An 11,424-nucleotide genomic window follows, 5' to 3' on the forward strand; every position below is an offset into this window, starting at 1 on the left:
GGGTTCACACAGGCACTCTGCACCCGGGGCACACCCGCTGCCCAGGCTTCCCCACTCCAGGCCCCTCTGCACAGGCTCAAGGCAGCTGGGTGAGGGAGGGCACCCTCCAGGGACAGTGGCCATCAGGAATAAAGCGCTTGGACTTCTGTGCCTCCGATGCCAATGGGCAATCTACACCTGGCCTATGCTGCCCATCTATGGGCACCATGGAAGAAAAAACACTGGGAATAGATGGGAAAAAATTCTTGATTATAATGAATGACATTTTTCTATGAAAATGGCTTCAAAATAACATGTTTTAAATCCAGCAACCTCATCTTTACAAGAGATCAGGTCTAGGACCGCCAGCATTGTGTAAACAGGCAAGCCGACCAAGTCAGCCAGCAGGGGGCAGAGTCAGCCCGGGGAAGGTACAGACAAGTCAAGCCCTTTAAGTGTGCAGGAGCCATCCAAGACTCCTCGCTGGTGTCACCATGTCCTGCGTCACCTGGAGAGGGAAAGAGAGACGAACAATTAATTATCAGCTGGATGGGCCAGTCTTCGCAGTTCATTTGTTTGCAGGAGAGACGAGAGAAACTCAAGACCTAAAAGTTTAATATTGTAAGAGGTGCGGGACAGGGACCAAGAATAATCCTTTAGCAAGTGCCTCTGCTCTCCATGTATGACATCTCGGGAAATGCCTCAGGGTGTCAGCAGACCTGTTCTGTCAGGACCTCGTTTAAAAAGAATTTCGGAGGTTTAAAACGAAAAAGAAACAAACAATCAGGAACAGGGCTGGGGATGCAGCTCAGTTGAGATGATGGTGTCTGTCTCGCATTCACAAAACTTTGGGTTGGATAAACTCAGCAAGGTGGCTCTCACCTGTAATCCCAGAACTCCGGAGGTGGAGGCAGGAGGATCAGGAGTTCAAGGTTATCCTTGGCTACATAGAGAGTTCTAGACCAGTCTGGGATACAGAAGACTCTCAAAAAGGAGGGAGGGAGCAGAAACCTTTACAAAACAAAAGGGTCCTGAACATTAGAACAAGAGAGAAGTGCCTGGCCAATACCTGAGGGTACTGGGCCACGCTGGGAGATGACCTTGTCATCCTGTCCCCGCTGGAGTGAACATCCAACAAGGAAATCTCTGCCTCTGTCTTGGTAGGAGACATCTGAGTGAGCCAGCGATAAAGTGAAGCCTGGTCCGGCCCTTCCTGAGAATGGGCTGCCTCCAGGATGTTGGCAAACACATCCTGAATTCCTTCAAACCTTCCCTCAACATGCAAATTAGCAGACCAGCTTGGTCCAGCAACTCAAGGACACAAGCTATTTAGTTAGGTCTCGTGGCAGCCGACTTCTGGGTCCCTGTGTGGACACTTTCTCAGGATACCATCTTAGTGTCAGCTGCATGCAGAAGGGTCTGTGTTATTTAGAGAAATGACATCTTCTAAGGCAGATCTGGGCAAGCCCCTCCAGGTGGCCCCAACATAGAGAAACTCCAGAATGCCATGAGGACCCCATTAGTGGCTCCTAAGAATGTGCAGACCCCAGTCCTCACAGATAGACCTGTACACTCCCTGGACTGTAACAGCTCTGGCAGCAAATGGCAGTGTGGAGCTAAGAGGAGGTCTCACTCACTCTGAAGTAGCAATCAGAGGCCAGAGGCACCTGCGAACAGGGCAGTTTTTAGGTGACTTCTTTCCCTAGTGCTGCCGCGGCAGGGGATGCCTGGCCCTGGTCTCCCATCCTTCCCTCAGGACCAGACCAAAGGTTCTGTCTTATCTCTGAGCTGCAGAAAAGCACTTACCCGTCTCTATAACAGAGCAGGAGCCTCTATTTTACTCACTCAGAGCAGAGACTTATGGGAAAACATAATTTTATTTTGTTATTAAAGTAAGCGCTGCCCGGGGCATGTTATTTACACAGAGATAACTGCACTTCGGAGATTGTGATGTCCCGGGAAGGTAAACTCTAACTACAAAGAGCAGCCCATCATTCTTGCTGTCACTCTCTCTGATAATGTGGTGCCTGGTAATAATCTCGCAATTGCTACCTCCATAGTCGTATAACGGAGGATGCTCGGCCAGCCCAGAGGAGGGGCAGAGGCCCCGTGCCTTTTCTCGGCACACAGGGCAGCAAAATCAATGCTGGGACGGCTGGATTCTTTACTCAGACGATTTGAAAGTCTTTGTTTCAATCAGCTGCCAATCAGCCGCTGCTTCCCCAACACCTGCTGCGGGCTGGGCCCTGCACTACCCTCCGCTCTGCTCAGAATACAGACACAAGGAAACAAAATAACCCTGAGCCTTGCCGTTAAAACTTACAACTGAGTGGGGGTTGCATAGTTTAACACGGGCTGTTCTCTAACAGAATAAGACCGAGAATACATAGACACTAAGAATTTCAGCTCCAGAACTGGGCATCGTCTGGTCCCCGGAGAAATTTCTTTTCCCAAGGTCGGGCATTTAGACAAAATCCACCATTCTCTCAGGGGCTTGAAGAAAGTTCCTGCTTGCTAAAAAGGGAGTCGTTCTCTTTATCTCCTGTAAGAGGAACCTGTGGCTGTTCCATTAACATATGACTGTGGTACCTAAGAACCTGACAAGGTAATGCTAGCCTCTAAGCTCCCGTAGCCCATGCTCACCAGCCCCACCCCTGCTCACCAGCCCCACTCCTGCTCACCAGTCCCACCCCTGCTCACCAGCCCCACCCCTTTCTCCCATTCTCATTTAACCCTAGACATCTTTCCCCTGCCGCTTCCCCTTGCTTTCCCGGGAGACAGCCTTGGCAGTTTGGAATAAACTTTTCCCTTTTCACCCAAGGAGCAGCCGGCCATTTTGGTTTCTTTACTGCACCCAGTTTCATTCAGGCACGACATATAAATCCATCCTAGTATCCTCACCCATCTCCCCACAGAGCCGTCAGTCATTACAAACGGGAAGAAAACTAAAAATGAACTTGGAGTGGCTCCCCCAGCAACAGCGCAGGGTTAGGAGCCCCGAGGGCGACGGACCTTGCGTTTAAACCCCAGCACTGCCACCTCCTGGCGGAAAGGCGTTAAGCAAGCCTGACGTTTCTCGGACAGGCGCTCTATTTTACAGCCTAGGAATCGCTGCTTGTTGCCCAGGGGTGTGGTGAGAAATTAAGCTAACCACATGAAGAATAGGCATAGCCCCGACCTGTAAAACACGTTCCACAGACTCCAGCTGCTATTGTTAGTATTACCATTGTCACCTGGCAGGCTTGCGAATGTCATACCCACCAACATTCCTATTGTCACTTAGGAAACACTCTGTCCTCTGAACCCTGACCTCACCCCAGACCAGATGATCCCCTTCTTCCTGCCCCAGGCCATCTTTGGAGACTGCTTCTCCTCTGCTCTCACACAAGACGGTACTGGGAATCAAACCTCGGGCTGATGGGCTATGTCTCCAGCCTTTGGTAATTTTATCATTCTTATTTTGCAATGCTGAGATTCGCACCCAAGCCCCAGGACCCAGTTGCTGACCTTACACCTCCAGCCCCCTTCTCCTCTCTCTCCAGTGATGCTGACAGGGAAGGGTCACTTGCTCAGACTCGGATATGGAAGAGCACAGTCCAGAGCAGCAGCTCTGATTCTTAGAAACAGTCACCCCAAGTCACTCATACGCTCTGTCTATAGTCCAATAGGCACAGCCTTAACGCTGGGTCTCAACCTGGAAGCCCAGACCCCAGGGACAGCTCATAGGGGCTTGGGACTTGAATGGAACTTCCCCCCATTTTCACTGAACGCTAAGTGAAATCTGTCATTCCTCCCGTGATGATGACAGATGACAAATCATAGAGTGAGCTGTATCGGTGACGGTCTCCAACAGCAAGAGAGAACCCAAAGCTCCCTTCCAACCGTGTTATGGTTGTGGTAAATGTCATATGGTCTCTGGTCTTCACTACTTTGAGAATTAGAGGCTCATTACTGGATCTTCCTTGTTTGTTTTTGTTTGAAACACAGTTTCACGTAACCCAGGCTGGCTTCAACCTCACTACGTAGCTGAGGCTGGCCTTGAATTCCTGATCCTCTCGCCTCTGCCTCCCAAGTGCTGGCATTAAAGGCACGTGCAATTATGCCTGGTTTCTTTTGTAATCCTATGTGTTTCATTATTTTGAGAGGGGATCCTATATTCTGCAAGGGTCCATCTACATCATATGAGACGTTCAGGCCCCTTGCCTCGGGAGGCTGGGAAGGGCCGCAATGCTGGGAAGGTAGAGGATGTGTGATCACTTACTGCAATGTGACATTAAAATATTCTTCAGGTGTCACGACTTTAGGTCCACCGAAGTAGTCCAAGACCCAGATATTGGTTATATTCAGCTTAGCAAAGAACCAGTTATGGCTGGAGGGCCACGTTTTCATCTCAGGGTGTCGCAGGAATAACGAATTCTTGGCATAGTCCGCTTCTTTCTCGTTCACCTGAAGGACAAACGGGAGAGAAACAGTCTCACTCTAAGATTCTCTTTCCTAAGAATGTGTGGTTCTCACTCCACACACCCCGCGGAGAACTTACTCAGTTGCAAACCCTGATCTTAAGAAAACAGATAACAAGGATTTCCAACTTGTAACAACACACGCATCAAAATAGGAACGACTGTAAGGATGGAGGTTCGCGGCTCAACAGTAATGTCACCCGGGTGTGAGAGTATCTGCACACTCACCCAGGACCAGCACATGTTAAAAGCGCCAGTGTGAAGGGTGAACATGCTGAGAAGCAACACAATGGAACCCAAGAGCATTCGTCACTCCCTGGCTCGCTCCTGTCCGTCAAGGGCTCCACCCACAGAGAATGTCCAGACCGGAAGTCATGGCGGCCAGGAAGCAAATCGCTGGCTCAGCTATAAGATCAGTATATGTGACACCTGTCCACTGGCATTTGGTGGGTCTTTTGGTTTCATTGTTTTTGTTTTTAGAGACAGGGTCTCACTATGAAACCATGGCTATCCTGGAACTCACTATGTAGACCAGGCTGGCCTCGAACTCACAGAGGACTGTCTGTTTCTGGCTCGTGGGTGCTGGGATTAAAGGCGTGTGCCACCACACTCAGCACTGTTGATTTTATTTAACCTTTTCTCTACAGCACTCATCCCAAACCATCGAAACATACTTCCAGTTAGTAACAGACACTCCTCTTGTTGGTATCAAACATAGGGACATGGAGCCCAAGTGAAACTAGAGGGCAATAGTTCTGGATGAGCAGATGGTTCTTAGCAAGAGTGTTTTTATCCAGGAGCCTCCTGGATGCACATGTGTGGCTCCAGGACATAGGACCCTTGACCTTAAGAGCCCTACTGAACACCTACATTACAGACCCTGGTCAGAGCTGTTAGTTCCTGGAATTACTGTATGTGTTAGAACATATTCTTACCATGCACCCACTAACAAACCAATCACATGTTATTCTCCAAAGACCCTTTCCTTGTGTTAATACCATGATGTTCTTTCAAGCCATCTCTCCTCATGGAAGTCACTGCTTACCTTGGTCACAGTTCCCGACAGCATTATATGGACACATAAGGGACTCTGCGGATCAAATCCGTGTTTCCTACAGAAGACAGTCTGTGCCAAAGACAGTGTCAGTGTAGCCTGTGAATTTTCCTGCAGAGAGAACAAGAAAATCCTTCAGTGTGAAATTCCGTTTCTGGAAAGGTATAATATGAGCTGCGGACATACCATCCCTCAATGTATCGCACTTCCATGAAGCAGTGAATTGTAGGCCACCTTGAACTAGGGGGAAACAATCCATGCATAGAAACCAGTCCCCATCCTCACAATGTATGACGTTTTAAATTAACAAACTATAGGGAATGTTTTAGCATATCTGTTCTTATCTGTTCCATAATTATCAGAATTATAAATACAGTATCCCCCAAACCAGGGCTGGTGACAGCCCTCAACAAAATATCTACAGGGTCAAACTCTAATTTAACAGAACAGTGCATAAAAACACCACAGTTGCTTGAACAGCCTAATTACATAATTTAAACAAGAAAGTAGCTGAATCATGCTGCATGGTTATCTCGAGGCCGCAGAAGTTGTCACGTGATCTCAACAAGGGAGAGTTGCCTATTCCTCTCCCAGCTTCTATAACAAGAGAAGTCTTAACTCAGATCCAAAACACAAAGGCTGAACGATTCCTAACTCACTTCTCTCTAGAACCCGGCATCGTTCCAGATTACTGCAAATTCACAACTGCATTCACCCCAAGTGTTTTCGTGGTGAGCTTTACTATTTCACAATGGCCCATCAAAAACACTGAGTCTCAGAGACCCTCAGGAAAGAGGAAAAAGGAAAGGGCTCAGAAGGTAAGAGTATGTACTGCTCTTCCACAGGGCCCAGGTTCAGTTCCCAGCACCCACATCAAGTGGCTCACAACCACTCATAAGTAACTTCAGCTCCGAGGGATCCCATGTCTGACCTATGAGGGCACCCACACACAGATAGCCACACGTGCACATAATTAAAAATAAAGTCAATCTTGCTGGACATGGTGGTGCATACCTTTAATTCTAGCTAAAATGTTTGCTGTCTTCAAGCTGTTAGACGAGGAGAGGAACTTCCCTCCCCTCCCCTCCCCTCAAGCCCCCACCCCACCCTCCAAAAGGGAGAGAGCTCAGGTAAGGTTTCTCCCTGTGAATTTCAGATCTGGCTGAAAAGTCAGACATCACCAAAATCAGGACGGGAGTAGGAAGGTGTATTAAGGCAGAGGGAAAGTTGACCGTGTAACACACAACAGGGGAATGTAAGACACCATAGCCATTATAGAGAAAGCCAAAGTAAGGGAAAGCCAGGAGATGAAGGGGCCAGGGAGGAGGGGAGCATGGCTCAAACCCTAGCTCGGGTGTCTAGATTGGATTTTGCAGGCCATCCTCAAGCAGTGCTTTCCAAATCCCCTACAGGGTTTGTTAAAATGATGGTTCCTGGCCCCAATCTGTACCCAAGGTTTTCTTTATTTTACTGTGTGTGTGTGTGTGTGTGTGTGTGTGTGTGTGTGTGTGCGCGTGTGTGTGTGTGTGTGTGTGTGTGTTTCCATGTATTAGGCAGATATATGTGTGGGAGTCAGATGTTGACCTTGGGTATCTTCTTTGATCGATCTCTACTTTATTTACTAAGGCGGGGAGGGTTTTTTTTGCCCAACCCAGAACTCATTACCTTGTCCCAGGGACTCCCTGTCTCCACTTGCCAAGCAGTGGGATGACAGGGCAGTCCAGTTGGTTTTCTACGTGGGCGCTCGGGATCTGAACCCCTGACACTTGCATGTCAGGCTCTTTTCCTGGTGGGCCATCTCCCTAACTCCCACACCCAGGGTGAGAAACACTTCGGGTGACTTCAGCAGTATCAGGAAGCATTCGCTAAGCCCCCTGTGCGGAGAGCGGTGAGTTTTTTGTTACTGTATGTCTGGTGGGCAGGGCGGTCCAGACAGATAATTTAAATTGTTCGAGCCCTCTCTAGCAGGAAGTGGTGAGGACTTGGCCTCAGCCCGGGGTGAATGAAGAGGAAGGAGCAGAGATAGAAACAAAGGAAGCAGAAGAGAAACAGAGGGATTTGGAGAGGCAGCGAGAATTCTAACTTGTTATTGAGAAAACAACAATTCCACAAACCAGGACACCGACAGTCAAGGGGAGCCAGTGTCCAGGGAGAAGAGGGAAATGGGACTCTTATCTGATGGATATTAAATGAAGACAATACAAGACCAGAAATACGAGACTGGTGAGGTCTGACAGGAACACAAGTGTGGAAGTAAATCCTCAGCAGAAGGAAAACCATGACTGTGCATATAATGTGCTGTGTCAGAAGAACAAAGGGGTAAGAAGTTGTCTTGTTTTTAGTGGGTCAAAGGGGAAAGAATAGCCTGGTCATATCACAAGAGACAAGTAGCCATGAAGGAAGGAAAGATAAAAGGAGTTTGTTTTGTTTGAGATAGGACCTTATACAGTCCAGCCAGGCTGTGAACTCACCAGACAGCAGAGAGTAACTTCGAACCGCTAACCCTTCTGTCCGCCAGCTCCCAAACACTGAGACTATGAGGCCTGCACCACCGAGCCTGCTTCATGTAACACTGAGATACAGCTCAGAGCTTCCTGCATCCTAGGCAAGCGCTCCCTACCAATTTTATTTTTGACTCGCTGGCTCTACAGCCCAACTTGGTACTATATTATCAGCCAGCAGCCACAAATTCTTCCTATGAACATGTATTATACAAAACCACTACACGCTGAAAAACTAGACAAGAGGAGCGTCCCACTGGGACGTAGACTCAAACCTCACAACTTGTCTCTGAGGGCTGTCTGGCACTTTCCATGGGGGAAGTGGTCTCAAGCCCGAGTCTTGCTCTTCTAATCTCACGGGAAGGCACAGGGAGACTTGGTGGTTGGACTCAAGAGGAAAAGCAGAGCAGAAACCAACTTCGGCCGGTTAATTGACTGTGTCAGCATCCAGCAGACCAATCTTGACATGTTCACACCTTTGCAGTACCATCCCAGGAACCTGAAACCCGGGGTAGGTTCCTCGCATCTGCCTCTTTTCTACACATGAACTATCTCAGTGGAGTCCCACTCAATGGTCATCAGCCCAGCTGGTCACAGGTGAGCCCCCATGCCTCTAAATCTTAATGTCCTCCTTTCTGCCGTGAGGATGACGCCGCAGCTCCCGATACACCTCACAAACATATATAAGATCATGTGTAATAGGGATGCTCAATCTGTCCCCTTCCTGTTCGAATCACCAGTGAGGGTTTGAGGGAGTAGAGGGCATTGTTTTAGAATGAAGTGACTTCATAGAATGAAGTGGTGAGTACACTTTGAAAACCCTTCTCCAGCGACCTGAGGGTCAGTTGAGTGCCACCGCTGAGGGAGCATGTGAACAGCTGATGCCTAAGAGAGTGTAGTGGGCTGGGAAGAAGGAAATGGTGAATTGGGTGAATCGGTCTGGGCTGGAGGAGGCGGAGGCTTCTATTCTTTTTGTTTAGCCCCACCCCCACTCCCAGTGCTGCTGGATCTTCTGATTTTTTTCTCACCAAGAGTTGGGCACTTAAAACTTTAGACAAATTAATTTAAACAAATTAGACAAAAATTTAAACAAATTCTATGTATTTGTTATTTACCGTGCGTGTGTGTGTGTGTGTGTGTGTGTGTGTGTGTGTGTGTGTATCTTGTGTTGGTGTGAGGAGAGTGCAGGTATACCACAGCTGTATGTATTAATGAGGGTATGTTGTGGCCAGGGGTCAACTTTGGATGTCACTCCTCAGAAACTGGAGCCATCCAACTTTTGTTTTTTGAGACTTGAGACAAAGTGTCTCGCTGGGGCCTGAAGCTCACTGACTCAGCAAGGCTGGCTGGATGGGGAGCTGTGTCTCCTGTCCAGTGAGTCTCACAGGTGCATGCCCTCACACCTCACTTTTTACATGGATAATGAAGACCTAACCCAGGTCTCATGCATTCATGGCATGTGCTTTACCATCCGGGCTATTTCCCCAGCCCCTACAATTGCAGTTTTATAAGACAATAACTAACTAAGGCTGGAGAGATGACTCAGCGCTTAAGAACACTGGCTGTTCTTCCTGAGGTTCTGAGCTCAATTCCCAGCAACCACATGGTGGCTCACGACCATCTATAATGGGATCTGATGCCCTCTTCCGGCACCCAGGTATACATGCAGAGCACTCATACATAAAATATAAATATGTAAATTTATTTTAAAAAGGGCAGTAACTAATTTAAATTTGTTTAGAATGAAACAGAACTCTGTGTAGGCTGACAGAAACTGGTCTCTGGGTTCTGTGGCCTTAGCTTTGAAGACAGGTGGATCTAAGGTGAACTAGGGTCGGCCCCCTGGCTTTGCAGATTACTTAACCTCCTGTCATCAACTGTGAAGTGGGAATAGTCAAACCTGTTCCTAAGAGTTATTCCAAGAGACAATAAATGGAAATGAATGGAACGGAAAAGCTCTCGGCCCATGACACCACACGTGCTCGATTAAAGCTTCACTCTCTCTCTCATCTCACTTGTACCAGGACACTGTGGCTTCCCAGCTTTGCCACAAAGACCCTCCACCAAGTCAGGTTCCATTCTGGACACCTGTGTGGCTCTTCCCTCCCAGGGTGTGTTCCACCAGAGTTATAAGCTTAGCCCTGACCCAGAGAGTAGGCAAAGGACACAGAGGGACCAGCCCTTCAAAGAGTCCTGCTGTCCACTGAGGCCACTCTGCTTATGCAGTCCAAAGAATGCTGTCAATCATGTTGTGTAGTAGCTCCCCACTGTTGATAGGAAAGTTCTGGAGAGGTAGGAGAGAGAAACTCTGAAGTCACATAAGCCAAATGCTAAACTATTCAGCCATCTGCATGCTTTACAAAGCCTTTAAATGACAAGCGCCCAGTTCATGCAGAGTCAGTCCGTTAAGATGACTCTTAACGATTTGAAGGGTGTGAAGTCCTCCAGGCACTGGCAAAGAATTTACCCCAAGCTCTTAGAACAGTAGCAGGGGCGAGCAGGAACTTCCTGGTAGTTGCCCAACATCTGGGATGCTTGCTACAGTCTCCGCCTAGCCAGAGCCAGCCAGAAGGGACAGCCATCTGAACTGGCTTTAAAATTCTTATCTCTAAGACCCACGCTCTCCGGGGCGAACTGAACTTCAGAGGCTCGCTCCCTGGTCTGCCTGTGGCTGCCAGCCCCGCAGCGCCCAGCCTGGGGAACCGCGCGGCGCTCTCGCTCACCTGCAAGTCGCTCACTAGTTGCTGCATCGGGCTCAGGTACATGTAGGGCACGCCGATGCCCGCGCCCGGGGGACCGTCACTGAGGGAGATGACGTCCGCGAAGGACCTGCCGCGCACCTCCTCCAGCGTGGAGATAGTGGCCAGCGAGCCCCAGTCCGAGACGTGCGTCACGAAGCGGGCCACGCGCGCCGCGTCATCGCGAGGTGGCAGCGGAGGCAGTCTCCGGTCCACGTCCCAGTCCCCGTGGTCCAGGCCCCCGCGGCCCCGGGCCGGCGACACCAGGAGTGCCACCAGCGCCGGCGCCAGAAGGGCGGCGAACAGGGAGCGCGCAGGCCCAAGAGCACTGCCAGCCATGGCGACGTCTGCAGAGTCCCCGCCCGGCGACCTAACCCTGCCCGGGTAACCCGCCAGGGTCCCGCCCCTCCGAGGGGGCCAATCAGAGATGAGCAGGCCGGAGGGGGCGTGGCCCCTGTGCAGCCAGATCTACAGACGCAAACTATGCGCTCCGTTCTGTGCTCAGCTCTTTAGAGACTGCGAATTTGCACTTAAAGAGATGCTTATTATTGTTGTTGTTGTTGTTGTTGTTGTTGTTTTACAGACGAATAAGCGAGGTTTAGAAGAAATTAGGCAACTTGCCTAAATCACGCTACTAGGCTGCTAGGAAAAGTTTGACTTCTTCATGCACACACTACATTTTCTAACGTCTT

At 49.3% G+C, this 11,424-nt stretch overlaps 1 protein-coding gene across 2 annotated transcripts; it reads right to left on the reverse strand.

Moving 5' to 3' along the window:
- Positions 1-228: 228 nt before the first annotated feature.
- Positions 229-11,102, reverse strand: Creg1 (cellular repressor of E1A stimulated genes 1). 2 transcript variants are annotated; one of them, XM_059280422.1, is made up of 4 exons: positions 10,718-11,100; positions 5,485-5,604; positions 4,241-4,425; positions 229-487 (listed from the first exon to the last, which is right to left on the reverse strand). In XM_059280422.1, the coding sequence occupies exons 1-4, from the start codon at positions 11,069-11,071 to the stop codon at positions 484-486; spliced, it is 663 nt and encodes a 220-aa protein (XP_059136405.1). In that variant the 5' UTR covers positions 11,072-11,100; the 3' UTR covers positions 229-483. The 2 variants fall into 2 exon arrangements, with proteins under 2 accessions (XP_059136405.1, XP_059136406.1); XM_059280423.1 differs by lacking the exon at positions 229-487 and having other exon boundaries at positions 4,237-4,425; positions 10,718-11,102.
- Positions 11,103-11,424: the final 322 nt, after the last annotated feature.

The sequence above is a fragment of the Peromyscus eremicus genome, chromosome 15 (assembly GCF_949786415.1).
Source record: "Peromyscus eremicus chromosome 15, PerEre_H2_v1, whole genome shotgun sequence".
Lineage (NCBI taxonomy): Eukaryota > Metazoa > Chordata > Mammalia > Rodentia > Cricetidae > Peromyscus > Peromyscus eremicus.

Excerpts from the sequence above, each read along its gene's own strand:
- Creg1 (XM_059280422.1), bottom strand. The coding sequence starts at position 11,071 with ATGGCTGGCAGTGCTCTTGGGCCTGCGCGCTCCCTGTTCGCCGCCCTT. Across the intron at positions 5,605-10,717 it reads AACTAGTGAGCGACTTGCAG|GAAAATTCACAGGCTACACT; the intron begins GTGAGCGAGAGC and ends TTCTCTCTGCAG. Across the intron at positions 4,426-5,484 it reads TGTCGGGAACTGTGACCAAG|GTGAACGAGAAAGAAGCGGA; the intron begins GTAAGCAGTGAC and ends TTTGTCCTTCAG.